The sequence below is a fragment of the Salvelinus fontinalis genome, chromosome 39, assembly GCF_029448725.1.
Source record: "Salvelinus fontinalis isolate EN_2023a chromosome 39, ASM2944872v1, whole genome shotgun sequence".
NCBI classification, from domain to species: domain Eukaryota; kingdom Metazoa; phylum Chordata; class Actinopteri; order Salmoniformes; family Salmonidae; genus Salvelinus; species Salvelinus fontinalis.
In genome coordinates this window covers 17,023,562-17,050,703 of record NC_074703.1, presented here as the reverse complement: position 1 = coordinate 17,050,703, position 27,142 = coordinate 17,023,562, and the positions used below count along the sequence as shown (strand labels likewise).

At 39.9% G+C, this 27,142-nt stretch overlaps 3 protein-coding genes across 4 annotated transcripts; all 3 read left to right on the top strand.

Annotated features, from left to right (window-relative positions):
• The first annotated feature begins 680 nt into the window (after nucleotides 1–680).
• On the top strand, nucleotides 681–2,216 carry LOC129838219 (hemagglutinin/amebocyte aggregation factor-like). The gene is made up of 5 exons (XM_055904997.1): nucleotides 681–738; nucleotides 935–1,013; nucleotides 1,372–1,560; nucleotides 1,824–1,976; nucleotides 2,171–2,216. The coding sequence occupies exons 1-5, from the start codon at nucleotides 681–683 to the stop codon at nucleotides 2,214–2,216; spliced, it is 525 nt and encodes a 174-aa protein (XP_055760972.1).
• A 6,983-nt stretch (nucleotides 2,217–9,199) lies between these two features.
• On the top strand, nucleotides 9,200–13,740 carry LOC129838779 (uncharacterized). The gene is made up of 4 exons (XM_055905954.1): nucleotides 9,200–9,427; nucleotides 9,648–9,902; nucleotides 10,128–10,376; nucleotides 10,505–13,740. Exons 1-4 carry the CDS (start codon nucleotides 9,283–9,285, stop codon nucleotides 10,654–10,656), a joined length of 801 nt encoding a protein of 266 aa, XP_055761929.1. The 5' UTR covers nucleotides 9,200–9,282; the 3' UTR covers nucleotides 10,657–13,740.
• Nucleotides 13,741–22,250: 8,510 nt separating this feature from the next.
• Nucleotides 22,251–25,101, top strand: LOC129838509 (uncharacterized). 2 transcript variants are annotated; one of them, XM_055905533.1, is made up of 6 exons: nucleotides 22,251–22,371; nucleotides 22,659–22,697; nucleotides 22,980–23,276; nucleotides 23,458–23,712; nucleotides 24,037–24,285; nucleotides 24,773–25,101. In XM_055905533.1, exons 1-6 carry the CDS (start codon nucleotides 22,317–22,319, stop codon nucleotides 24,865–24,867), a joined length of 990 nt encoding a protein of 329 aa, XP_055761508.1. In that variant the 5' UTR covers nucleotides 22,251–22,316; the 3' UTR covers nucleotides 24,868–25,101. The 2 variants fall into 2 exon arrangements, with proteins under 2 accessions (XP_055761508.1, XP_055761509.1); XM_055905534.1 differs by having other exon boundaries at nucleotides 22,253–22,371; nucleotides 22,980–23,228.
• The last annotated feature ends 2,041 nt before the right edge of the window (nucleotides 25,102–27,142 follow it).

Sequence of the window (27,142 nt, the reverse complement as noted above, 5' to 3'; positions counted from 1 at the left end):
TAAAAGGCCACTCTAAAATGAGCAGTTTTGTCACTTAACAATGCCACAGATGTCTCAAGCTTTGAGGGAGAGTGCAATTGGCATGCTGACTGCAGGAATGTCCACCAGAGCTGTTGCCAGAGAATTTAATGTTAATTTCTCTACCATAAGCTGCCTCCAATGTCGTTTTAGGGAATTTAGCAGTATGTCCAACCGCAGACCACATGTAAGCACGCCAGCCCAGGACCTCCACATCCAGATCCTTCACCTGCCAGATAGTCTGACACCAGCCACCCGAACAGCTGATGAAACTGAGTATTTCTGTCTGTAATAAAGCCCTTTTGTTGGGAAAAACAAATTCTGCTTGGCCTGGCTCCCAAGTGGATGGGCCTACGCCCTCCCAAGCCCACCCATGGCTGAGCCCCCCGCCCAATCATGTGAAATCCATAGATTAGGGCCTAATGGATTTCAATTGACTGATTTCCTGATATGAACTGTAACTCAGTAAAATCTTAGAAATTGTTGCATGTTTGTTCAGTAGAACATGAATTGACTGCCATATTTTTTAGACTGCAATACACCTGCTCAAACAGTGAGATTACCCACGTAGGTCCAGCAAGGACACAGATCGCATCTGTCTATAAATGGAGCACCAAACTTGCTGATTTTAGTTTGGGCCCCTCAAAAGCCTCTGAAAAGCCATGAAGAGAGCCGACGTCTTTATTCTGCTTCTTACTGGTGTGTTGGTCAACGGAAAAGGTATGCTTTATGTTTCCTGTTGAGGTTGTGGATTAAAGCCTGAGCATATGTGTAGCAGAGTAACTCAAAATGTGGACTTAATATTTCAATCAAGAAGCAATGTGTGTGGTCAGAAATCGTTAAAAAAGGAGAAGGAGGTGCCGATTACTACGGTAATCAATTACGTTTTTATTGTGCCCTTGTTTGTGTGTTGCAGACCTCCGCTGGCAGAACAGCTATGACCAGCCGTTAGATTTTAATTGCCCCTCAGGACAATCCATCTCTCGCATAGTGAGGTGATTCCTTATATTCCATACAACCAATCTTCTCCAAAACCTGAATTCTGCACTGACTCACAAGCACAGGTTTCCAAATCAGAGTGTGCTTTTTACTGCTGCAGTGCTGAGTTGACCCTAACCCTTTCTCAAACCCTAGCAAGCTGTTGCATATCAACAGACTTGCTGTTGATTCAGATTTGCAATTTTCCATTTTGAGAAATTAAACTGGTTTAACTCTGTATTTTGGATTTAGGTTATTGCAATTGCATTCCGGCCAAAATATGTTGGGCAACAATAAAACCTTCAACCTGCATAAATGTTTTCGCATAAATTCAACTATTAATTTGTGCATTGTAATGTATTTATCCAATTTTAGTGAGCATCACAACAAACATGAAGACCGTCTGTGGGACTTTGGGTGCAAAGCCACGTTGGACTCAGCAACTAACTGCTTCACATCTTCCTACGTAAATGACTTCGACAAACCTTTCAGCTACCAATGCCCAAGCCACCAGGTCATCACAGGGATGAACAGCTATCATGAGAACAAGCATGAGGACAGAAGGTGAGATGTAAATGAATCACTATTCACATGAAATAAATACAAATCTTCAAGAAATGACTTTGTCAAATCAAACAAAATAACTAAGGCTTTACAATGATGGTGAAAATTAGAGACCTTTGGGGATTAAATGGTGTAAAATCCTAGAAGTGACACAGGGTTGACGGAGGCACTGTTTTTGTTGAACAACCCTACTATAATGTGAATTACAAGGTCAATACAAAAAAATATATCATAATTCAAACCTCATTTCCACCATTGTACAGATGGAAGTTCACCTGCTGTGGAGCCAGCAACTTCTGTACTGATACCTGCCAGTGGACTAACTACGTAAACTGGTTTGATGAGGCCTTCACTTTTAATGTCCCACCAAATTCCTACCTGATTGCAGCTGAAAGCTACCATGAAAACAAGCATGAGTGAGTATGATTATTCATTGGTACTCTATGCTAATGTAATGGATTCCAAGTATTTTCTCTCTCTCTCTGTGTGTGTGTATCTACAGTATCTGTGTGTCATATTCTTGCTGTTGGATTAAACAAGCTTCAGGAAATGATGAATTGACTACAAAACTAACAGGAACAAAATGTCTGTTTGTCTTGTGTACTTTCAGAGATCGTCGCTGGAAATACCAATACTGTACCAAAAGGTCATGCTGAATCTATAACTGATTCTTCCTACAATCAGATTATTTTATCCATTGTTGTCTCTTGATAATCTTGAAGGAAATTCATGATTAAAGATACATGCATCAAATTATTGTGTTTCATTTCACGGCACTAACGTTTAAATGATTGATTATGCTTTGTTTCTGGTCAAGATATGAACTCTATACAGTACTGTAATGGACGGAAATGGTTATCTCAGACAATAATTACAAAAACATTGGGTCACACTTTATTTGGATAATCCCCTATATATGATCTACAGCGGCTCAAACCATCAACAGACTATCAACTGCAACTCTGTTGATATGCAACAGCTTGCTATGGTTAGGTTTAGGGTTAGAGTTAGTCAAATCAAATCACATTTTATTTGTCACATGCGCTGAATACAACAGGTGTAGACCTTACAGTGAAATTCTTACTTACAAACCCTTAACCAACAATGTAGTTTTAAGAAAATACACCAAAAAAGGGGTTGGGTTTAAAGGGAAAGTTCAGTATTTTACAACTTCATTTTAGATGGTTCCTGCCCCTGAAAGTAATCTATGGATCAGGAAAAACTAATACATGGTTTGTTTTTTCTTCTAATAGCCACTACAAACTTCAGCTAACTTCAGCCTCTGCTGGTTTAAAATCAATGGGAGTGATATGGGCATGCAGTGACCGTTAAAAAAGCCATAGACAAATTAACTGAATTATTTGGTTTGACGTAACTTTAAATGATTAGGCTTCTTCAATTCTTAAACATCTTAACCATGGATTACAGTTTCTTCTGGCCCATAGACAACCTTCAGGGAAAGGATCCATCTAACATGAAGGTGTAAAATACTGAACTTCCCCTTTAAGGCATTTACTGAGATACTGCTGTCGGGGGCTTGCTTCTACCCATTGAGAAAAATGTATGCTGTTCTAGTCTGCCTAGTGGCCGTGTCCTCTCGAGCCTGCCTAACGGTCCTAAACTGACCTGGTAACGTGATTTCCCCCCAGTTTGGTAATGTAAAAATGTATAATATAAAATGTATATCTGAACCCTTTCAGGTTGTTAGGAAAACATCGAATTCTGTTGATTCTTTTCACACAATCATATTTGGACAGATCTTGTGGGACTCCACTCCACATCAGTGGAGAGAATGGGATGTACATAATGTCGTTTATTGGTTTATTCATTATGAAGTTAACCTATTTAAACCTTTTCAGTTTCAAAGATCTTCCCAATGGTGTCTGTTTCTTTTCAAACTAGCAGCCAAGTAACCCCTGACCCATTTACACTTGCCCCATGGTTCTCACTGTAACACAGAGGTCAATTAAAAATAGTTTGGACACATTTCTAGCACACAAAAACCATCCCGTTATGCAATTCCTGACAGGTTATACTGTTATAGTGTATTATAGTGTATTTATGTTAAACTTTTCCCTTTCAGGACACCTGTTCAAACACTGAGATTACCCATGTACGTGGCTGAAAAACCAACAAGGTCTTTAGCTCAGTCATCCTATCAGTTTCTAGAAATATATATTTAGCCCTGCTTGTTGTGCTTTGGTCAGATCCCACACCTCTGTGAAGCTACAGCGCCCTCAGAAAATAATTCACCCCCCTTTACTTCTTCCAAAATGTGTTGTGTTTCAGCCTGAATTTAAAATTGATTCAATTGAGATTTGTGTCACGGGCCTGCACACAATACCCCATAATGTCAAACTGGAATTATGTTTTTAGACATTTTTGCAAATTCATAAAAAATGAAAAGCTAAAATGTCTTGAGTCAATAAGTATTCAACCCCTTTGTTATGGCAAGCCTAAATAAGTTCAGGAGTAAAAATGTGCTTAACAAGTCACATAATAAATTGCATGTACACACTATGTGTGCAATAATAATGTTTAACATTGAATGACTTCCTCATCTCTGTACCCCACACATACAATTATCTGTAAGGTCCTTCAGTCGAACAGTGAATTTCAAACACAGATTCAACCACAAAGACCAGGGAGGGTTTCCAATGCCTCGCAAAGAAGGTCACCTATTGGTAGATAGGTAAAAAATTATGTAAAGCAGACATTGAATGTCCCTTTGAGCATGGTGAAGTTATTAATTACACTTTGGATGGTGTATCAATACACCCAGTCACTACAAAAATACAAGTGTCCTTCCTAACTCAGTTGCCAGAGAGGAAGGAAACCACTCAGGGATTTCACCATGAGGCCAATAGTGACTTTAAACATTTAATGGCTGTGATAGGAGAGAACTGAGGATGGTTCAACAACATTGTAGTTACTCCACAATACTAACCTAATTGAGAGAAAATAAGGAAGCTTCCAAAAACATGCATCTTGTTTGCAACAAGGCACTAAAGTATACAGTTTAACTGTATAGTGGTGCGCTTGTAATCATTAAGGACTGGGGAATTTTTCAGGATAAAAAATACATGTAATAGAGCTTAAGCACAGACAAAACCTGGTTCAGTCTGCTTTCCAACAGACACTGGGAGTCAAATTTACCTTTCAGCAGGACAATAATCTAAAACACAAGGCCAAATGTACAAATATCTTGCTTACCAAGATGACATTAAATGTTCCTGAGTGGCCTAGTTACAGTTTTAACTTTTATCGACTTGAAAATCTATGGCAAGACTTGAAAATGGCTTGATTAATATTAAAAAGAATGATGTGCAAATATTGTACAATCCAGGTGTGCAAAGCTCCCAGAAAGGCTCACAGCTGTAATCTCTGCCAAAGGTGATTCTAACATGTATTGACTTAGGGGGTTGAATATTTATGTAATCAAGATATATTAGTGTTTTATATTTCATTAATAATTTACAAATGTTAGAAGAAAAAAATTTGCTTTGACAATACAGAGTATTTTGTGTGGTTCGTTGACAAAAAATGACATTTAAATCCATTTTAATCCCACACAACAAAATGTGGAAAAAGTCAAGGGGTGTGGATACTTTCTGAAGGCACTGTAGCTATTTGTCAGTCTTATGGCTTAGGGATAGAAGCTGTTCATGAACCTGTTGGTGTCAGACTTGATGCACCAGTACCACTTGCTGTGTGGAAGCAGAGAGAACAGTCTATGGTGGCTAGAGTCTAATGATTTTCAGGGCCTTCCTTTCACACTGCCTGATATAGAGGTCCTGGATGGCTGGGAGCTCAGCCCCAGCGATGTATTGGGCCGTCCGCACCACACTCTGTAGCGCCATGCGATCGAGGGCAGTGCTGTTGCCATACCAAGCAGTGATGCAGCCAGTCAGGATGCTCTCAATGGTGCAGCTGTAGAACTTTTGAAGGATTTTAGGGCCCTTTCCAAACCTGTTCAACTACCTTAGGGGGTTGCACCTTCTTCACGACTGTGCACATGTGAGTGGACCATTTTAAATCCCTAGTGATTTGGACACAGAGGAACTTGAAGCTCTTGTTAATGTGGATGTGGGCATGCTCAGACCCCCCCCCCCCCCCCCCCCCCCCCGTTTCCTGTAGTCCACGATCAGCTCCTTAGTCTTACTGACGTTGAGGGAGGGGTTATTGTCTCGGCACCACACCACACAGGTCTCTGACCTTCTTCCTGTAGTTTGTCTCATTGTTGCCGGTGATCAGGCCTACCACCGTTGTGTCGTCAGCAAACTTAATGATGGTGTTGGAGTCGTACGTGGCAACGTAGTCGTGGGTGAACAGGGAGCACAGGAGGGGACTAAGCAAAACATTACCGTGAATATGCCTGCCAGCTGATCTGCTCATGTTCTGAGAACGCACCCTGGAATATCGCTCAAGGGCACAGGCTAGCAGCTTCTCTTTGAGCGATTCTCCGCATGATCCTAAAGCCAGCCGATCAATACGCCTAACATCCCTTGCATTTTAATCCGGACTGGAATGATTGGTTTGTTAATAAGACACCAAACAATATAGCTTTGTGACATTTAACAAGTAATGTTTGTCTCAAGGAATGTAATTAATTGACCACTAGATATATTATCTTACATTAAGTGCTATTTGTATATGCAGATCGTATAGAATGCATCCTGAAATACTGTTCTATTGTTTTTGAGCTGACAGAAAACATTCTATTTCATAGTTCATATTTTCAATGGACAATCAAGCTACTGTATGTGCACTGGGAAGATTATTTTCTCATTGTACATTTAATGTTTATTACAGTCATGTAGACTGGCTTAAACTTCAGAAAGACCTTTGTATAGGCGGAATCAACAACAAAAAAGTGTGTCGTTTTGTGTGGTAAATTGCTGACTTGATAAGATGGCTCATGCAATGTTTATTATGCAACAGATGCTACTTTGCATTCTTAAAAATGTTGTCACAGGTATGTAGCTATGCCTTCTTGCCTTTTACCAGAGATATCTGATCTGTCAGATGATTGGGTAAGTAGATTTAATCACATGTGATTATTACCTAATGTACAGTAAGGGTATAAAATAGCATCACTTGTCTAAGGAGACAACATTTCCTGCAGAGAGCCAAACATAGAGAATCCCTTCGTCAGGCTTCATCCTTATGACAGGTAAGAGCAGTCATCTCGATCCATTTACTGTGGATAACATTGCCAATGGTTACGTTCCAATGTCCATATTATCATACCACTTAGAATGAACAAATTCATTCAACTCTTCATTTCAGTATATAGAATAATCACATTCAGATTTTCAGGCATTTTGTGAATTTCTTAGGAACACAAAATTGTCTTAGTCATTTTGAGCAAGGCCGAGGAACAATTTACATTGTAATAAGTCAGATGAGGGCTAAGAAACATTACAGTACCTTCTTTACTCAGTTTCTCTAGTATCCTCGGTTACAAATGTCTGAGAATCCTGATCAACTACCAACAAGATCAGTGCCCTCATGTTACTCCACTCTCCAGTACTTAACTGCCAAAATACATGTTTAATGAAGGGAGAAAGTATAGTCAATTAATTAACCCACTTTAATATGAATTTATTGTCTGTCCCTTTTCAGTTGGAGGTTTTACTGCTGTTCTGTCCTTAAGATTTGTACCTTTGACTGCCAGGTTACACCCTGGGTCAACTACAGTACTGGGATGAGGCATTCACCTACAAAGCCACCAGTACCAACGATCTCATTATTCCACATTTTGTTGTGTTACAGCCTGAATTCAATATTGATTAAATTGATTGTTTTTCTCACCAATCTGCACACAATATCCCATAATGACAAAGTGGAATTATGTTTAAAAAATAATAATAATTTAATAAAAAATGAAAAACAGAAATATCTAATTTACATAAGTATTCATATCCCTGAGTCAATACTTTGTATGTTTGAATATACCCTTGAGCATGGTGAAGTTATTAATTACATTTTGGATGGTGTATCCATACACCCAGTCATTACAAAGATACAGGCATCCTTCCTAACTCAGTTGCCGGAGAGGAAGGAAACCGCTCAGGGATTTCACTATGAGGCCAATGGTGACTTTAAAACAGTTACAGAGTTTAGTGGCTGTGATAGGAGAAAACTAAGGATGGATCAACAACATTATAGTTACTCCACAAAACTAACCTAATGAATAGAAGGAAGCCTGTACAGAATACAAATATTCCAAAACATACATCCTGTTTGCAACAAGGCATTAATTAAAGTACAATTGCAATAAATGTGGCAAAGCAATTAACTTTTTGTCCTGAATACAAAGTGTTATGGTTGGGACAAATCCAATATAATCTACAGAGTACCACTGGTGGCTGCATCATGTTAAAGGTATGCTTGTAAACGTTAACGACTGGGGAGTTTTTCAGGATAAAAAGGAAATGGAATTGACCTAAACACAGGCAAAATCATAGAGGAAAATCCTAGTGGTTCAGTCTGCTTTCCTAAAGCTAAAGTAAAAGTTTGTATTATACACAACCTTTTGAGGTCAAATGTAATTACATTAAAAGAACCAAAGGTATGACATCATTGCACTGTATTTGACTTTTGATAAGAGATTCTGGTACAAGCCATGCACTGAAACCACTTTCTCGAATTCATCATACACTCATGTATTGCACATATAGTCTCCAATCTTTCCCTCCAATTGGTTCTGTCTATTAAAAATAGTAAATTAATTGACTTCAGCTCCCAGGACCAGGGATGGAGAGTTGGAGACTACGTATTTTATTCCTCAGTACATTGCCCTCTACATGTTAGTTCATAGTAAAAGCTGCCAGTTCTGTTTCGCCCTATTTTATGGTCACTACAGAAAGAATGTATTTTTAATGGGCAGATTTGAATGGGCAGGGCAGATTTGCTCTCAGTCTGTTCTCTCTGATAAGGTGTGTTTGTTTACCTTCTCACTCTACTACTTGACTCTGTAACAGTCCCACATTTCCTGGTGTCCATTCACCTCACTCCATCGCTGCAAGACAATGAAGGATACACACACCCTGCTTAATCTACTTCTGCTGCTAGTGTACCTAGCAGGTAATATGATTAAAAAATATATAACAACATTGTTTTATGATAACATTTCTTTTTAAGGATGCCAAAGTCAGTTTAACATCAGTCAGAAGGTCTGGACACTTCCTGTTAAGCTCTATAACTACATTTACTTTCAATGTCTACGGAGGTCCAGCTTTTGTTTGGGTGAAAATATAGTTACATTATAATGTGTTGATTATAGACTGTTTTGATGAACTTCCAGGATCAGCTTTGACCACTGATGGAGGGAGTGGCAGTACCAGTAAGTGAACCACATCACATAATAGCCAAGCCAAATTATTACAGAATGGAACACATTGCTGCATTGATGGGAATGTTGGGTACTTTGAATAATGACTGTGATAGTAGGGTAGTGCTATCAGCTAACTAATAGAAGTGAAAGCCTTTTATTGGATTATCGTTGTAGTTATTTATCACTGTTACAAGAATACATTTACACCCTGTTTCCAAGAAATCTTTCATTCTAAAACCGGTAGGCCTGCATTGCCTGATTGTGCACTGTAATTTTCAGATGGTCCCTTGGAACTAACCATTGTGGGACCTGACTTTGTTAAAGTGGGCGTGCCACGCAGCTTTGACTGTGCTGCCCAGTGCTCCCCCTCCTGCAGCTACAGAATGAGTATCGATGGGCAGATTTGGCATGGCAACGAGCTGTTGTTCACAGCTCACCAGTGGGAGGAGTCCCTAAACCTCACATGCACTGCAAGGAATGATGACTCTGGGAGGTCCTCTACAGTAACAAAGATACTGCAGGTTTTAGGTGCGTGGGTGGTTTGTTGTTTTTATAACACTTCACTTGAAATTAAAGGTGATGGTCTTTATGATATTAGGAATGGAGGGATAATTCAATGTGTTGTAATTTATTAACAAAATGTCTGGATTACTGGATTAGTGATAGATAAAATTATTTTGCTCATGTTTTTCACATTGGTCGTAGGACCTAGACTATTATCTAAATGTCTATGTGTTCCTCCTTTTAGCTGGACCTACCAACGTATCGATCACAGGCCCTGCCCTGATGACCCCAGGAGCCCCTCAAAGCTTCCAGTGTAACGCAGACTGCCGTCCCTCCTGCAACTACACCTGGAAGATAAAGGGCCGATGGCTCAGGGGGCAGGGGAACGAGATTACCGTAACTCCCGAAGAGTTGGCCACCTCTGTTACCCTGAACTGCAAGGCCATCAACAGTGTGTCTGGGTTCTATGCCATGGCAACCAGGACCATACCTGTGACATGTAGGTTATTGGGAGATGTAGAGCTTCCTCTAACAATTGTAGATTCCCTCTTGTTGTTAGTGTAATGCAATTGTCCATATCCACACCAATAGCTTCATCTATCAATATACATACATACCCTTATATAGTATGTAGTCTATATTTGACAATTCAAGAGTGATTTTGGGGTTTTGGTTGAAGTGATACTTGAACCAGTTTCTTCCTCTACTTTTTGTCTCCTATCAGCTGGTCCATCAGAGGTCCACGTCATAGGCCCAGACTCTGTTGCAGTCGGCTTCAAGTCCATGTTTCAGTGCACTGCCAAATGCACTCCCGCTTGTGACTACCACTGGACCATTGATGGTCACACTGTCCACGGCAGTGAGATGGAGATGACGGTCGAGCGAAATGTGAAGTCAGAGAAGATTATGTGCCACGCTCAGAATACGGTCTCAACTCATTTTGAGGTGGTCACCAAGTCCGTACGGGTGGAAGGTACAGCAGACATCTCATGATTGTACATTTTAGCAACTACCTTAACTTTTATGCTGTCATAAACATTATCTGACCTAATATCATGTTTTTGGTGTGTTCCTTTTGGAATGTTTTTCTGTGTGTTGCAGACAATGACAAAAAAAAGATCCTCTCCAAAAAATATGGTTGTCAAGCTGAGTCCAGTTTGTGTTTGTACAAGAAGACCATCTCTGGGAGGAAGCATCAGCATTGTACAGCAGCTGAAACCTGGTTCCGATTGAGTCCAAACACTCCTTGCTGACAACAACACCAGGTTCCAGAGCATGAAAGCTGTAAAACAGGAATATAGACCGATAATAGACAAGACATTAAAACCTTGAATACTAGCTACAGTGACTTCAGAAAGTATTCACACCCCCCCGACTTCCACATTTTGTTGTGTTGGAGTCTGTATTTAAAATAGAATACATTTAGATTTTTTTGTCACTGGCCCACACACAATACCACATAATGTCAAAGTGGAATTATGTTTTTGATATATATACACTACCGTTCAGAAGTTTGGGGTCACTTAGGAATGTCCTTGTTTTTGAAAGAAAATCAAATTTTTTGTTCAATACAATAACATCAAATGGATCAGAAATACAGTGTAGACATTATTCATGTTGTAAATGACTATTGTAGCTGGAAACTACAGATTTTTTTGTGGAATATCTACATAGACATACAGAGGCCCAATATCAGCAACCATCACTCCTGTGTTCCAATGGCACGTTGTGTTAGCTAATTCAATAGTACCCGTAAAACACCAGTCTCAACATCAACAGTGAAGAAGCGACTCCGGGGTGTTCCTCTGTCCAGTGTCTGTGTTCTTTTGCCCATCTTAATCTTTTATTTTCATTGGCCAGTCTGAGATATGTCTCTTTTCTTTTCAACTCTGCCTAGATGGCCAGCATCCCGGAGTCGCCTCTTCACTGTTGACGTTGAGACTGGTGTTTTGCGGGTACTATTTAATGAAGCTGCCAGTTGAGGACTTGTGAGGCGTCTGTTTCTCAAACTAGACACTCTAATGTACTTGTCCTCTTGCTCAGTTGTGCACCGGGGCCTCCCACTCCTCTTTCTATTATGGTTAGTGCCGGTTTGTGCTGTTCTGTGAAGGGAGTAGTACACAGCGTTGTACGAGATCTTCAGTTTCTTGGCAATTTCTCGCATGGAATAGACTTTATTTCTCAGAGCAAGAATAGACTAATGAGTTTCAGAAGAAATTGAGCCTGTAATCGAACCCACAAATGCTGATGCTCCAGATACTCAACTAGTCTGAAGAAGGCCAGTTGTATTGCGTCTTTAATCAGTACAATAGTTTTCAGCTGTGCTAACATAATTGCAAAAGGGTTTTCTAATGATCAATTAGACTTTTAAATTGATAAACTTGGATTAGCTAACAACGTGCCATTGGAACAGGAGTGATGGCTGCTGATAATGGGCCTCTGTATGCCTATGTAGATATTCCACTAAAAATCTGCCATTTCAAGCTACTTTTTAACCAGGTAGGCAAGTGCGACCTTTACAACTGCGACCTGGCCAAGATAAAGCAAAGCAGTTCGACACATACAACAACACAGAGTTACACATGGAGTAAACAAACCTACAGTCAATAATACAGTAGAAAAACAAGTCTACATACAATGTGAGCAAATGAGGTGAGATAAGGGAGGTAGGGCAATAAATAGGCCATGGTGGCGAAGTAAATGCAATATAGCAATTAAAACACTGGAATTTGCAGTAGATGATTGTGCAGTAGATTTGCAGTAGATGAATATGCAGTAGATGAATGTGCAAAGCAGAAAAACTGGGGTGCAAAGGAGCAAGATAAATAAATACAATAAATACAGTAGGAGATGAGGTAGTTGTTTGGGCTATTTATAGATGGGCTATGTACAGGTGCAGTGATCGGTGAGCTGCTCTGACAGCTGGTGCTTAAAGAGATAAGTGTCTCCAGTTTCAGAGATTTTTGTAGTTCGTTCCAGTCATTGGCAGCAGAGAACTGGAAGGAGAGGCAATACAAAAGTCATTTGCAACATTAACAATGCCTGCACTGTATTTCTGATCAATTTGATGTTATTTTAATGGACAAAAAATGTGGTTATCTTTAAAAAACAAGGACATTTTTAAGTGACCCCAAACTTTTGAACGGTAGTGTATATTTTTTTACTAATTAATAAAAAATGATAAGATGAAATGTCTTGAGTCAATACGTATTCAAACCCTTTGTTATGGCAAGCCTAATAAGTTCAGGAGTAAAAATGTGTTTAACAAGTCACATACTGTAAGTTGCATTGACTCCCTCTGTGTGCAATAGTCATTCAAAAATTATGGTAAACACTACTATCTCATCTTTGTACCCCACAAATACAGATAATTGTATGGTCCCTCAGTTGAGCAGTGAATTTCAAACACAGATTCAACCACAAAGACTAGGGTGGTTTTTTAATGCCATGCAAAGAAGGGCACCTATTGGTAGATGGGTATAAATAAAATAAAAAATAGACATTGAATATCCCTTTGAGCATGATGAAGTTATTAATTACACTTTGGATGGTGTATCAATACACCCAGTTCCTACAAAGATACAGGCGTCCTTCCTAACTCAGTTGCTGGAGAGGAGTCAAACCGCTCAGGGATTTCACCTCGAGGTAAATGGTGAATTTTAAACAGTTACAGAGTTGAATGGCTGTGATAGGAGAAAACTGAGGATGGATCAACAACATTGTAATTAACAATACTAACCTAATTGACAGAGTGAAAAGAAGGAAGCCTTTACAAAATAAAAATATTCAAAAACATGCATCCTGTTTGCAACAAAGGCACTAACGTAATTGTCACGTCCTGACCTTAGTTCCTTTTTTATGTCTCTATTTTGGTTTGGTCAGGGCGTGAGTTGAGGTGGGCATTCTATGTTTTGTTCTATGTTTTGCATTTCTATGTGTTTGGCCTGGTATGGTTCCCAATCAGAGGCAAGCTGTCAATCGTTGTCTCTGATTGAGAACCATACTTAGGTAGCCTGTTCCCACCTGTGTTTGTGGGTAGTTGTTTTCTGTTTAGTGTTTTTCACCTTTCAGGACTGTTTCGGTTATTCCCTTTTGTTATTTTTGTATTTAGTGTTCAGTGTCAATAAACTAACATGAACACGTACCACGCTGCGCTTTGGTCCTCACCTTCTTCCACCAACAGCCGTTACAGTAATACTGCAAAAGAAATTGGCAAAGCAATTAACTTTTTTGTCCTGAATAGAAAGTCTTATGCTTGGGGCAAATCCAATACAACAGATTACTGAGTAGCACTCTCCATATTTTCAAACGTAGTGGTGACTGTGTCATGTTATGGGTATGCATGTAATTGTTAATGCATGTAATTGTTAAGGACTGGGGAGTTTTTCAAGTTTTATGGAATGGAGCCAAGCACAGGCAAAATCTTAGAGGAAAACCTGGTTCAGTCTGCTTTCCATCAGACACTGGGAGATGAATTCACCTTTCAGCAAGACAATAACCTAAAACACAAAGCCAAATCTAAACAGGAGTTGCTTACCAAAAAGACATTGAATGTTCCTAAGTGGCTTAGTTACAGTTATAACTTAAATCTGCTTGAAAATCAATGGCAAAACCTAAAAGTTGTTGTTTAGCAATGATCAACAACAAATTTGACAGAGCTTGAAGAATTGTGAAAAGAATAATGGGCAAATGTTGCACAATCCAGGTGAAAGCTCTTAGAGATTTACACAGAAAGACACGCAGCTGTAATCGCTGACTCAGGAGGTTGAATGCTTATCTAATTCAAGATATATTAGTGTTTTATTTGTCTTTTTTTTAAAACAAATTATAGATAACTACGCTGGGCCGACGCTGGGCCAATTGTTGCGCCACTTATGGGACTCCCAATCACGTCCGGATATTTTTTCCGCTTTGACATTATAGAGTATTTTGTGTAGATCATTGACAGAAAATGACAATTAAATCCATTTCAATCCCACTTTGTAACACAACAAAATGTTGAAAAAGTCAAGGGATGTGACTACTTTCTGAAGACAGTGTATAACATAAATTTACCTCTATTTTCATCTGATACGAATAAGCTCATACAATGTAATGACAAGGATAATTACTGGTCCAGCTTGATCTGTGGCAGAGGCCTGAAGTACGGAGTCAGTTGATGTTGCTAGTCCTAACTTTCCACCAGTACTGTACTGCACTGTACCGTCCTCCAGTCCAACCAGCTGTGGGATGTTGACCCCAATGTTGTATATAAACCCTGGATTGCTGATGCTATGTATTGACCATTGAGAGGCTATGAAGCCACTGGTTGGACATATTGCCACTCCCAAGTAGGAGCAGTCCTCCATTTCAATTAAATATTTCAAGGACAAAATTACATTTATTTAAGTTTACTTTTTGTAGTAGTGTGGACAGTAACATTAGTCATCTCTAAAAATTATACTTTAAGGATTATACTTTTTTTTACCGTTATTTAACTAGGCAAGTCAGTTAAGAACAAATTCTTATTTACAATGACAGCATTCCCCGGCCAAACCCGGACGACGCTGGGCCAATTGTGCGCCACTTATGGGACTCCCAATCACGTCCGGATATGATTTGAAGCAGGGACTGCAGTGACGTCTCGTGCGCTGTGCCACTCAGGAGCTCAATGTTTAGCTGTGTAATAGAACAATTTAGCAAAAACGAACGTACACATTAATAAATACATTTCTATAGCTTAAAAAAATATTTTTTTACAATCATGGCGGAGTGCCAAGATGGAGGCACAGTGGCTTCAACACATCACCCCCTATTAGTCATCTAGTGTATATATAAATCATTGGTTGACCCCTGCCACAGTGCTGTCCTTCACCACAGCAGAAATCTCTCACAAAGTGTTCACTCTGGTCTTTCTGCTGAAAGACAAATTCCAGACCAGAAATGTGCTTAGTAAAGTATGAGACTTACACAGACACTCATGGCTAAGTTGATGGGTCATGTAAATGAGTTCAATAGAATGTTATATATATATATGGGGGGATACAACCATCCCAGCTCTGCAGATTTTTCTGTGAAGAGACAGAATCATTAGATCGTTTGTTTTTGTACTGTCCATCTGTAACGGATTTCCTCCTCCTCTTCATCCGAAGAGGAGGAGCAAGGATTCGACCAAAATGCAGCGTTGGAATAGGACATAATGAATTTATTTAACAAGACAAAAAACGAACTAACTTGAATAACTAACAAAATAACAAAACGGAGTAGACAGACCTGGACATGCGAACTTACATAAAACGAAGAACTCACGAACAGGAAAAATGACTACACAAAAGAATGAACTGACAAACAAACCGAAACAGTCCCGTATGGTGCGACAAACACAGACACAGGAGACAACCACCCACAACAATCAATGTGAAAACACCAACCTTAATATGGCTCTCAATCAGAGGAAATGAAAACCACCTGCCTCTAATTGAGAACCATATCAGGTCACCCTTTAACAAACATAGAAACACATAACATAGACTACCCACCCAAACTCACGCCCTGAACGTCAAACACATACAAAATAACAGAAAACCGGTCAGGAACGTGACACCATCTGTACTGTAGCTTGTTTTGGTCGCAGGTTTAGGAATGGCGGAAGAATTGCAATATTTACCTGGAGCTAACTCTGCAAATAGCACTGGTGGGTGATTTAAAAAGTCATAGTCAATCGATCAACAATATAATAATGCTCTTAGCAAAAATGTTTATCTTTAATTTACAATTTGTAGAAACTGAGAATAGGAAGGTTCAGAACTTTTGTGAAACATCACAGCACAGTTGAAAAATATATGGCAAACAGAAATCCAAGCTAACAATAAAATAAAGTTGAGTAAGTGAGTAAGTCTTTATAAAAATAATTGCCTCCACGTTTCTATGGTGGAATGTTGACTATAGGCTACTTTGAACCAAGCAAGGTAAGACATAATATGAAGTAAACGTCCAGGTTTCAAAGAATTAATGAACAAGAAAAATTTAGCGATGGTAATGATAGGCCTAACAGTCTTTAGGTAGATGGAAAGGCTTTCCCAAAAACCTTCTCAATATAATGTTAACTCGCTATAATTACGACTACTATCCAGTGGTGTAAAGTACTTAAGTAAAAATACTTTAAATACTACCTAAGTAGTTTTTTGGGTATCTGTACTTTAAATTACTATTTATATTTTCTGCAACTTTTACGAAAATAAAATAATGTACTTTTTACTCCATACATTTTCCGTGACACCCAAAAGTACTGGTTACATTTTGACAGGAAAATGGTCCAATTCACACACTTATCAAGAGAACATCCCTGGTCATCACTACTGCATCTGATTTGGTGGACTCACTAAACACAAATGCTTCGTCTATAAATTATGTCTGAGTGTTGGAGTGTTCCCCTGGAAATTTGTCAATAAAAAATAAGAAATGGTAACACCTGGTTTGTTTAATATAAGGATTTTAAAATTATTTATACTTTTACTTTTACTTTTGATACTTAAGTACATTTTACCATTTTCATTTACTTTTGATACTTTTATATTTTAAAAGTATTTTTAAAACCAAACTTTTAGACTTTTACTCAAGTAGTATTTTACTGGGTGACTCACTTGAGTCATTTTCTATTAAGAAATCTTTACTTTTACTCAAGTATGACAATTTAGTACTTTTTCCCCCACTGCATTTGCATAAGTATTCAGACCCTTTACTCAGTACTTTGTTGAAACACCTTTGGCAGTGATTACAGCCTTGAGTCTTCCTGGGTGTGACACCACAAGCTTGGCACACCTGTATTTGGGGAGTTTCTCCCAATCTTCTCTGCAGATCCTCTCAAGCGCTGTCAGGTTGGATGGGGAGCATCGCTGAACAGCTATGTTCGATCAGGTTCAAGTCCGGGCTCTGGCTGGGTCACTCAAGGATGTTCAGAGACTTGTCCCGAAGCCACTCCTTTGTTGTCTTGGCTGTGTGCTTAGGGTCTTTGTCCTGTTGGAAGGTGAACCTTCACCCCAGTCTGAGGTCCTGAGCGCTCTGGAGCAGGTTTTCATCTTGATCCTGACTCATCTCCCAGTCCCTGCCGCTGAAAAACATCCCCACAGCATGACGCTGCCACCACCATGCTTCACCGTAGAGATGGAGCCAGGTTTCCTCCAGATGTGACACTTGGCATTCAGGCCAATGAGTTCAATCTTGGTTTCACCAGACCAGAGAATCTTGTTTCTCATGGTCCATGTCTTTTAGGTGCCTTTTGGCAAACTCCAAGTGGGCTGTCATGTGCCTTTTACTGAGGAGTGGCTCTCATCTGGCCACTCTACCATAAAGGCCTGATTGGTGGAGGGCCGCAGATTTGGTTGTCCTTCTGGAAGGTTCTTCCATCTCCACAGAGGAACTCTGAAGCTCTGTCAGAGTGACCATTGGGTTCTTGGTCACTTCCCTGACCAAGGCCTTTCTCCCCCGATTGCTCAGTTTGGCCAGGCGGCCAGCTCTAGGAAGAGTCTTGGTGGTTCCAAACTACTTCAATTTAAGAATGATGAAGGCCACTGTGTTCTCGGGGAACTTCAATGCTGCAGACATTTTTTGGTACTCTTCCCCAGATCTCTGCCTCGAAACAATCCTGTCTCAGAGCTCTACGGAAAATTCATTTCGACCTCATGGCTTGGTTTTTGCTCTGACATGCACTGTCAACTGTGGGATCTTATATAGATAGTTGTGTGCCTTTCCAAATCATGTCCAATCAATAGAATTTAGCACAGGTAAAAACATTTCAAGGATGATCAATGAAAACAGGATGCACCTGAGCTCAATTTTGGGTCTCATAGCAACGGGTCTGAATACTTATGTAAATAGGGTATTCCTGTTTTTTATTTGGAATAAATTTGCTAAACATTCTAAAAACCTGTTTTCACTTTGTCATTATGGGGTATTGTGTGTAGATTGATGAGGATTTGTATTTATTTAATCAATTTTAGAATAAGGCTGTAGCGTAACAAAATGTGGAAAAAGTCAATAGGTCTGAATACTTTCCGAAGGCACTGTATATTTTTGTCCAGTATAGTTAGACCCCAGACCCCCATTAGACCACTGACAACATGACGTCACTCCGACCCCTACCAAAACACAAATAATGACGGACAGTTTCTCTCACCTCAGATTTGACCCACTAGTAACCACCAACTTCAATGACAGTCAATTTAAAATTAAAAGACAAATCTAGCATTCCAGTGCCCAAATTACATTACCTCAGAGGAAGGCTTGTTAGCTAGCTACAGTGTTTGACTCATGTCAGTCATTTTCTTGTAAAACAGCCCAGCTAGCTATTGAAATGCTAATTTGCAATGCTAGCTAGCTAACGTGTTAGCTAGACTGCTTATAGACTTGGGAGCTCATGGGGGCTTCAAGAGCCAGCGGGTTCGATGATTTCACCATCGGCAACAACAGCTAGCTACTAGTTTATATTCAGCTAAATATAGCACAAGGGCTATAAGAACTGAACCGATGGACATGGGTCATGACATTGGGTATGTAAACCTTATGTATATGTCCTTAGAAGCTGTGTGAATATAAATTCACTGCAACCTTAGATGGCTGCACCAGACCAGTTGGTGGCACTATATACACTGAATGAATGAAATATTCTTATTAAATACTTTTTTCTTTACATAGTTGAATGTGCTGACAACAAAATCACACAAAAATTATCAATGGAAATCAAATGTATCAACCCATGGAGGTCTGGATTTGGAGTCACACTCAAAATTAAAGTGGAAAACCACACTACAGGCTGATCCAACTTTGATGTAATGTCCTTAAAACAAGTCAAAATGAGGCTCAGTAGTGTGTGTGGCCTCCACGTGCCTGTATGACCTCCCTACAATGCCTGGGCATGCTCCTGATGAGGTGGCGGATGGTCTCCTGAGGGATCTCCTCCCAGACCTGGACTAAAGCATCCGCCAACTCCTGGACAGTCTGTGGTGCAACATGGCGTTGGTGGATGGAGCGAGACATGATGTCCCAGATGTGCTCAATTGGATTCAGGTCTGGGGAACGGGCGGGCCAGTCCATAGCATCAATACCTTCCTCTTGCAGGAACTGCTGACACACTCCAGCCACATGAGGTCTAGCATTGTCTTGCATTAGGAGGAACCCAGGGCCAACCGCACCAGCATATGGTCTCACAAGGGGTCTGAGGATCTCATCTCGCTACCTAATGGCAGTCAGGCTACCTCTGGCGAGCACATGGAGGGCTGTGCGGCCCCCCAAAGAAATGCCACCCCACACCATGACTGACCCATCGCCAAACCGGTCATGCTGGAGGATGTTGCAGGCAGCAGAACGTTCTCCACGGCGTCTCCAGACTCTGTCACGTCTGTCACGTCCTCATTGTGAACCTGCTTTCATCTGTGAAGAGCACAGGGCGCCAGTGGCGAATTTGACAATCTTGGTGTTCTCTGGCAAATGCCAAACGTCCTGCACGGTGTTGGGCTGTAAGCACAACCCCCACCTGTGGACGTCGGGCCCTCATACCACCCTCATGGAGTCTGTTTCTGACCGTTTGAGCAGACACATGCACATTTGTGGCCTGCTAGAGGTCATTTTGCAGGGCTCTGGCAGTGCTCCTCCTGCTCCTCCTTGCACAAAGGCGGAGGTAGCGGTCCTGCTGCTGGGTTGTTGCCCTCCTACAGCCTCCTCCACGTCTCCTGATGTACTGGCCTGTCTCCTGGTAGCGCCTCCATGCTCTGGACACTACGCTGACAAACACAGCAAACCTTCTTGTCACAGCTCGCATTGATGTGCCATCCTGGATGAGCTGCACTACCTGAGCCACTTGTGTTGGTTGTAGACTCCGTCTCATGCTACCACTAGAGTGAAAGCACCGCCAGCATTCAAAAGTGACCAAAACATCAGCCAGGAAGCATAGGAATGGATGCCCAGGGATGTTCTCTTGATAAGTGTGTGAATTGGGCCATTTCCCTGTCCTGCTGAGCATTCAAAATGTAACAAGTACATTATGTTCTGTGGGAATGTAGTGAAGTAAAAGTAAAAGCTGTCAAATATATAGTCAAATAAAGCACAGATACACCAGAATAATACTTAAGTAGTACTTTAAACTATTTTTACTAAAGTACTTTTAACCACTGGCCAAATGTAACAGGTAATGTCTTTGACACTAAAAAGTTGATAGGCCATTGTGGAGTGGATTTACAAAGGATTTAAACATGTCATATCTGATTTCCTGTTTTATTAATAACTCAGCAATCTCTTAACCAATACGTTAGCTTTTCTCAAACTAAGTTAAGAGATGTACCATGGGCATACATACTGAATTTTGTTTTATTCTGACTTTTTCAAAGGTTTTCAAAAATGTTAAAGGAAAATCTCTCTTGATGGACCTTATGGTTCCACATTTGTTCAGCATGAGGCAAGACAAAGTTTCAAGTCTAGAACAAATGGAGCAGTGGATATGAGGGTTTAACCCCTCGATCACACCTACAGCATCATTCCATTTTGGTACCCCAGAAGTACCTTCATTTCCGATGGCATTGCTGCAAAGTAAAAAAGTAAAAGTATAAATCATTTAAAATTCCTTATATTACGCAAACCAGACAGCAAAATGTTCTCCTTTTTTAAAATTGATGGATAACCAGGGGCACACTCCAACACTCAGACATACAGTAATTTACAAACAAAGAATTTGTGTTTAGTGAGTCTGCCAGATCAGAAGCAGTAGGAATGACCGGGGATTTTCTCTTGATAAGTGTGTGAATTGTACCATTTTCCTGTCAAAATGTAAGAGTACTTTTGGGTGTCAGGGAAAATGTGTGGAGAAAAAAGTACATTATTTTCTTTAGGAATGTAGTGAAGTAAAAGTAAAAGTTGCCAAAAATATAAATAATAATGTAAAGCACAAATGACTTAAGTAATACTTTAAAGTATTTTTACTTATGTACTTTACACCACTGTCAACTAGTATAACTTGTGATTGACTCTACAATGTGAAAAGCATTACATGGATGATGGAATACAACTGAAAGAGATGGTTGTCAGAAATGTTTACGTGAAATTAACAAATGTTAGATCAGCTTTAATAGGATTTGATGAAACAGAATGTGACATAAGGGGTTATAAATGGGAATTTAGATTATTTTACAGCATATGACATACATTTTACCCACACAGTATATAAAAATGTTCACTTCTGCATTTGCAAATATCTGTATCAGCAAAAAATACACTTTTTAAGAGTAATACTTTGTAATTACTGTGTTTGTTTTTATTCTGTTTGAGGTATTGAATGAGGCATTGATATTGAGGTTCAAACCAGAGTTTCTGACACTGTTGACACAACCAAGTCACGTGTGCCTAAAGCTAAAGTCAAAGTCTGTTTCATACAGAACTTTTTGAGTTCAAATGTAATTACATTAAAAGAACCAAAGGTATGACATCATTGCACTGTATTTGACTTTTGATAAGAGATTCTGGTACAAGCCATGCACTGAAACCACGTTCTCGACACTCCTAAATTCATCATACACTCATGTATTACACATATAGTCTCCAATCTTTCCCTTCAATTGGTTCTGTCTATTAAAAATAGTAAATTAACTGACTTCAGCTCCCCAGGTCCAGGGATGGAGAGTTGGAGACTACGTATTTTATTCCTCAGTACATTGCCCTCTACATGTTAGTTCATAGTAAAAGCTGCCAGTTCTGTTTCGCCCTAATTAATGGTCACTACAGAAAGAATGTATTTTTAATGGGCAGGTTTGAATGGGCAGGGCAGATTTGCTCTCAGTCTGTTCTCTCTGATAAGGTGTGTTTGTTTACCTTCTCACTCTACTACTTGACTCTGTAACAGTCCCACATTTCCTGGTGTCCATTCACCTCACTCCATCGCTGCAAGACAATGAAGGACACACACACCCTGCTCAATCTGCTTCTGCTGTTTGTGTACCTTGCAGGTAATATGATATGGAAAAAAACAACGTTATTTTGAGATAATATTTTGTCAAAATCTATTTTTGAGGATGCCGAACTCAGTTTGACAGTAAGTCAGTAAGTCTATATGTTCTGGAAACTTTCTGTTAAGCTTTATAACCATGCATATGTTCAGTGTCTGCTGAGGTTCAACTTCTGTTTGGACAATAGGCTAACATATTTGGGTCTAAGCATAATGATAGTTTTCGTGTTACATATACATTATAATGTCTTGATGATAGACTGTGAGGCTGTTTTTATGAATTTCCAGGATCAGCTGAGACCACTGATGGAGGGAAGGAGAGTCCCAGTAGGTAAACCACAGACACATGACACAAACTAGTCAACGTATTATAGTATGGCAACATCATTATTTGGAGTGTTGGGTCCTCTGGATTGTACCTGTGGTAGGGCAGTAGTGCTAACAGCTAGCAGATAACTACTGTACAGAAATGAGGGGTCAATTTGAAATGCCATGACTTTTAATTTTATTATCATTGTAGGAATTTATCCCTATAACAAGTAAATTTACACCCTGTGTGCCAAAAATGCAGTAGGCCCACATTGCCTGATTGTGCACTGTAATTTTCAGATGGTCCCTTGGAACTAACCATTTTGGGACCTGACTTTGTGACTGTGGGCGTGCCATGCAGTTTTGACTGTTCCGCCCAGTGCTCTCCCTCCTGTAGCTACAGAATGAGTATCGACGGGCAGATTGGGCAGGGGAACGAAGTGTTCTTCACAACTCGCCAATGGGAGGAGTCCCTAAACCTCACATGCACTGCAAGGAATGATGACTCTGGGAGGTCCTCTACAGTAACAAAGATACTGCAGGTTTTAGGTGCGTGGGTGGTTTGTTGTTTTTATAACACTTCAATTGAAATTAAAGGTGATGGTCTTTATGATATTAGGAATGGAGGGATAATTCAATGTGTTGTAATTTATTAACAAAATGTCTGGATTACTGGTTAGTGTTAGATAAAGTTAGATAAAATTATTTTGCTCATGTTTTTCACATTGGTCGTAGGACCTAGACTATTATCTAAATGTCTATGTGTTCCTCCTTTTAGCTGGACCAAGCAACGTATCGATCACAGGCCCTGACTTGATGACCCCAGGGGCCCCACAAAGCTTCAAGTGTAATGCCGACTGTCGTCCCTCCTGCAACTACATATGGGGGATAAAGGGCCGATGGCTCAGGGGACAGGGGAACGATATTACCGTAACTCCCGAAGAGTTGGCCACCTCTGTTACCCTGAACTGCAAGGCCATCAACAGTGTGTCTAGGCTCTATGCCATGGCAACCAGGACCATACCTGTGACATGTAGGTTATTGGGAGATGTAGAGCTTCCTCTAACAATTTTATTAGCGTAATGGAATTGTCCATATCCATATCCAGGGCCGGATTAAGAAATCATAGGCCCCAGGGCTTTGTTTTGTTATAGGCCCCCTGGTTGGATATTTTTTGGGGCCTCTCAGACCCCATTCAGGCTTGGGCCCAGGGGCTTTTCAATAGCTTGATCTATCAATTAACACACTTCCCTTATCCAGTATACATTGTACATTTGATGATTAAAGAGTGATGTTATGGTTTTGGTTGAAGTGATACTTGAACTAGCTTCTTCCTTTACTTTTTGTCTCCTATCAGCTGGTCCATCAGAGGTCCACGTCATTGGTCAAGACTCTGTTGCAGTCGGCTTCAAGTCTATGTTTCAGTGCACTGCCAAATGCATTCCTGCTTGTGACTACTGGTGGACCGTTGATGGTCACACTGTTTATGGCAATGAGATGGAGATGACGGTTGAGCGACATGTAAAGTCAGAGAAGATTAAGTGCTATGCTCAGAATACGGTCTCAAAGAATTTTGACTTGGTAACCAAGACCGTACGGGTAGAAGGTACAGCACAAATCTCATGATTATATATTTGAGTAACTACAGTCATAAAAAAAATATGTCAGACAAATCAAATCCAAATCAAATGGATTTATAAAACCCTTTTTACATCAGCAGATGCCACAAAGTGCTATACAGAAACCCAGCCTAAAACTCCAAACAGCAAGCAATGCAAATGTAGAAGCATGGTGGCTAGGAAAAAACTCACTAGAAAGGCAGAAACCTACTGTAGGAAGAAGCCTAGGGAGGAACCGGGCTCTGAGGGGTGGCCAGTCCTCTTCTAGCTGTGCCAGGTGGAGATTATAAGAGTACATGGCCATTAAGGCCAGGTTGTTCTTCAAGATGTTCAAACATTCATAGATGACCAGCAGGTTCAAATAATAATCACACTGGTTGTACAGGATGCAGCAGGTCAGCACCTCAGGAGTAAATGTCAGTTGACTATTTGGTGTTCCTTTTGTAATGTTTTTGTTGTTGTTGTGTGTTACAGATGATGGAAAATCCATGGCCACACAGGCTAAACAGACTATAGACCTGCTACTGTTTGCCTTTACACTTTCACTCTACACTGTAATATCACCATGATCCAGGAGAGGGCAGTTTTGTACAAGGCAGTAAACTGTTCTCCACATGCACATTGAATAATTTGAAAACATGTCAGCATTATTACAAACAGTGCCTTCCATATCAGGATGTTAACCATATTTGCTGATGATAAGTGAAGTGGAAAGGCTTGGCTGAATCTTTCAATGTGTGCAAGCATCATCACGTGTATACCCTATTTGGATTAAATATTTAATAAAGACAAATTTACATTCATTTAGTAGCATGTCTTTTTTGCAATGTGTAACTTTTTTCCAGACTTAAGATGGAGTTGAAACCTGCAAGCATGCCATCTTCATGGAAGGCACAGACTTTGAAGTAATGTATTTTAAATGGCGTGCTGATGTGGACAGGCTCAAAGCAGGCCAGGTCCAGCTCAACACGCCAATTAAAATACATTACTTCAAAGTCTGTGCCGTTGGGGGAAAAAAATATGTAATATAGATCTTGTTTGCTAAAATAATTTACACTCCCAATCTAGAAACTGCATAACTGCAATAAAATACATAAACTGTTTTAGAAATGTTTTGTGTTTTCTCTCAAATAAGTTCGGAAACAATTATCTTAATCAATTACCATCATAGTGAATTAAATATTTGAAATGTGAAATAGTTCCGTATTGTTACATTTACATTTTACATTTAAGTCATTTAGCAGACGCTCTTATCCAGAGCGACTTACAAATTGCTAGTTGAAGTGCTATTTTCACATATCGTCTGACTGATGATTAGCATTAACTTCACAACAGATGAGGGGCCCACCCTGCATCTACATGTACATTTTGATCTTGAATGTAATCAACATACGTAAATATTAAAACACACTTGATGATGGAGTGTGATTAGTCCGCTTTTGATTATCACTGATTATATATCAGGAGTTTCTTTTATGGTACATAAGAACAATCAATGTTCCAGAGAGGCAATGGTATCACCTATACACAGACCCTCTCTATCTTTTCAAGTTTTCCCATGCATAACCCTTTTATCATCTTGAATTATAGTTACATTGGATATGATCAAAGTGAAATAATGCGTTTTAAATGTTAAAATAATAAGTGTCCTTTACTAATATAAATATTATACCAACAACCTCTGTATCTACATAAGAGCTATTCTACATAATAGGATAAACAGATTAAAACATGTTTGCACACTTTCTTTTGTCTGTAACCTTCACCTGTCTGAATGGATGAGAAGCAAACAAAGTGAATGCTCCCTAGCTTAGGGACATGTCACTTGGCAGTAACAAAAGGCTCAACCGCAGTAGATAAATGCCTATGAACACAAGAAACTAGCACGCACGCCCTTACCAGAACACAATGCCGTGAAGCTGATTACCCACAAAGGTCCAAACACTAGCGGCGCTTTGCTGGCACTGTTGGATAATGTCTTGTTTTTGAATTGGTTCCTGATAAGATTGTCAGACAGTTCTTTTTCGGAGGTATAAGGGGAGGACAGCTCTTGTGTGAACATTTCAGCCACTTAGTCGCCCGGATCTCGGCAGCAGAATCATGGTTCTCCTCTGCACATTTAGTCTGCCTCTGCTGCTCACCTGCCTGGCAGGTAAGATACCACATTCAACTGAATCTGTTAGTGTTGAGGTCAAATCTACTTCAAGTCAGGAATGACATTTTCTCATGCAAAATTGTAATGTAAAAAACAATCTGAATTTTTCTGAATTGTCAAAGTAGCGAATAAGAAATAGTTTTGTAATGAAAATCCAAATGTTTTAAACAGAGAAGTGTCTGCATGTAACGTGTATCTAGGGCCTAGGCCATATACTAATGCTATATTAATGCTTTATAAGATAGTTAATGTAAAGTGAACCATTGTGATGGCATGGGATTCTTTTTCTTTCTGTGTTTCTGTAGGAACACTTGCCAGTGAGAGAGAGCAGGGCAGGACATCGGAGGAAACCACACCATGTAAGATACATTAGGTTTCTGGCATCATTTCTAAGTATACAAAATAAATGTATGCCAAAAGGCTATATGCATTAATCACCCATTGTTTATCCTTACACTAATATTATAACATTACGGTGAACAATAAAACATGTAAATCCACTTCGTCCTAATTTTTCCACATTATGTTTATGACTCAGGGGCTTTTTTTACGTTTTGTTAGATGGGCCGTCCTTTGTGGAGATCAGTGGGGTGAAAACAGTGACGGTGGAGGTTCCCTATGGCTTCCAGTGTTCAGCCAATTGCTTCCCAACTTGCACCTTCACCTGGACCAGAGGAGGGCTCAACACC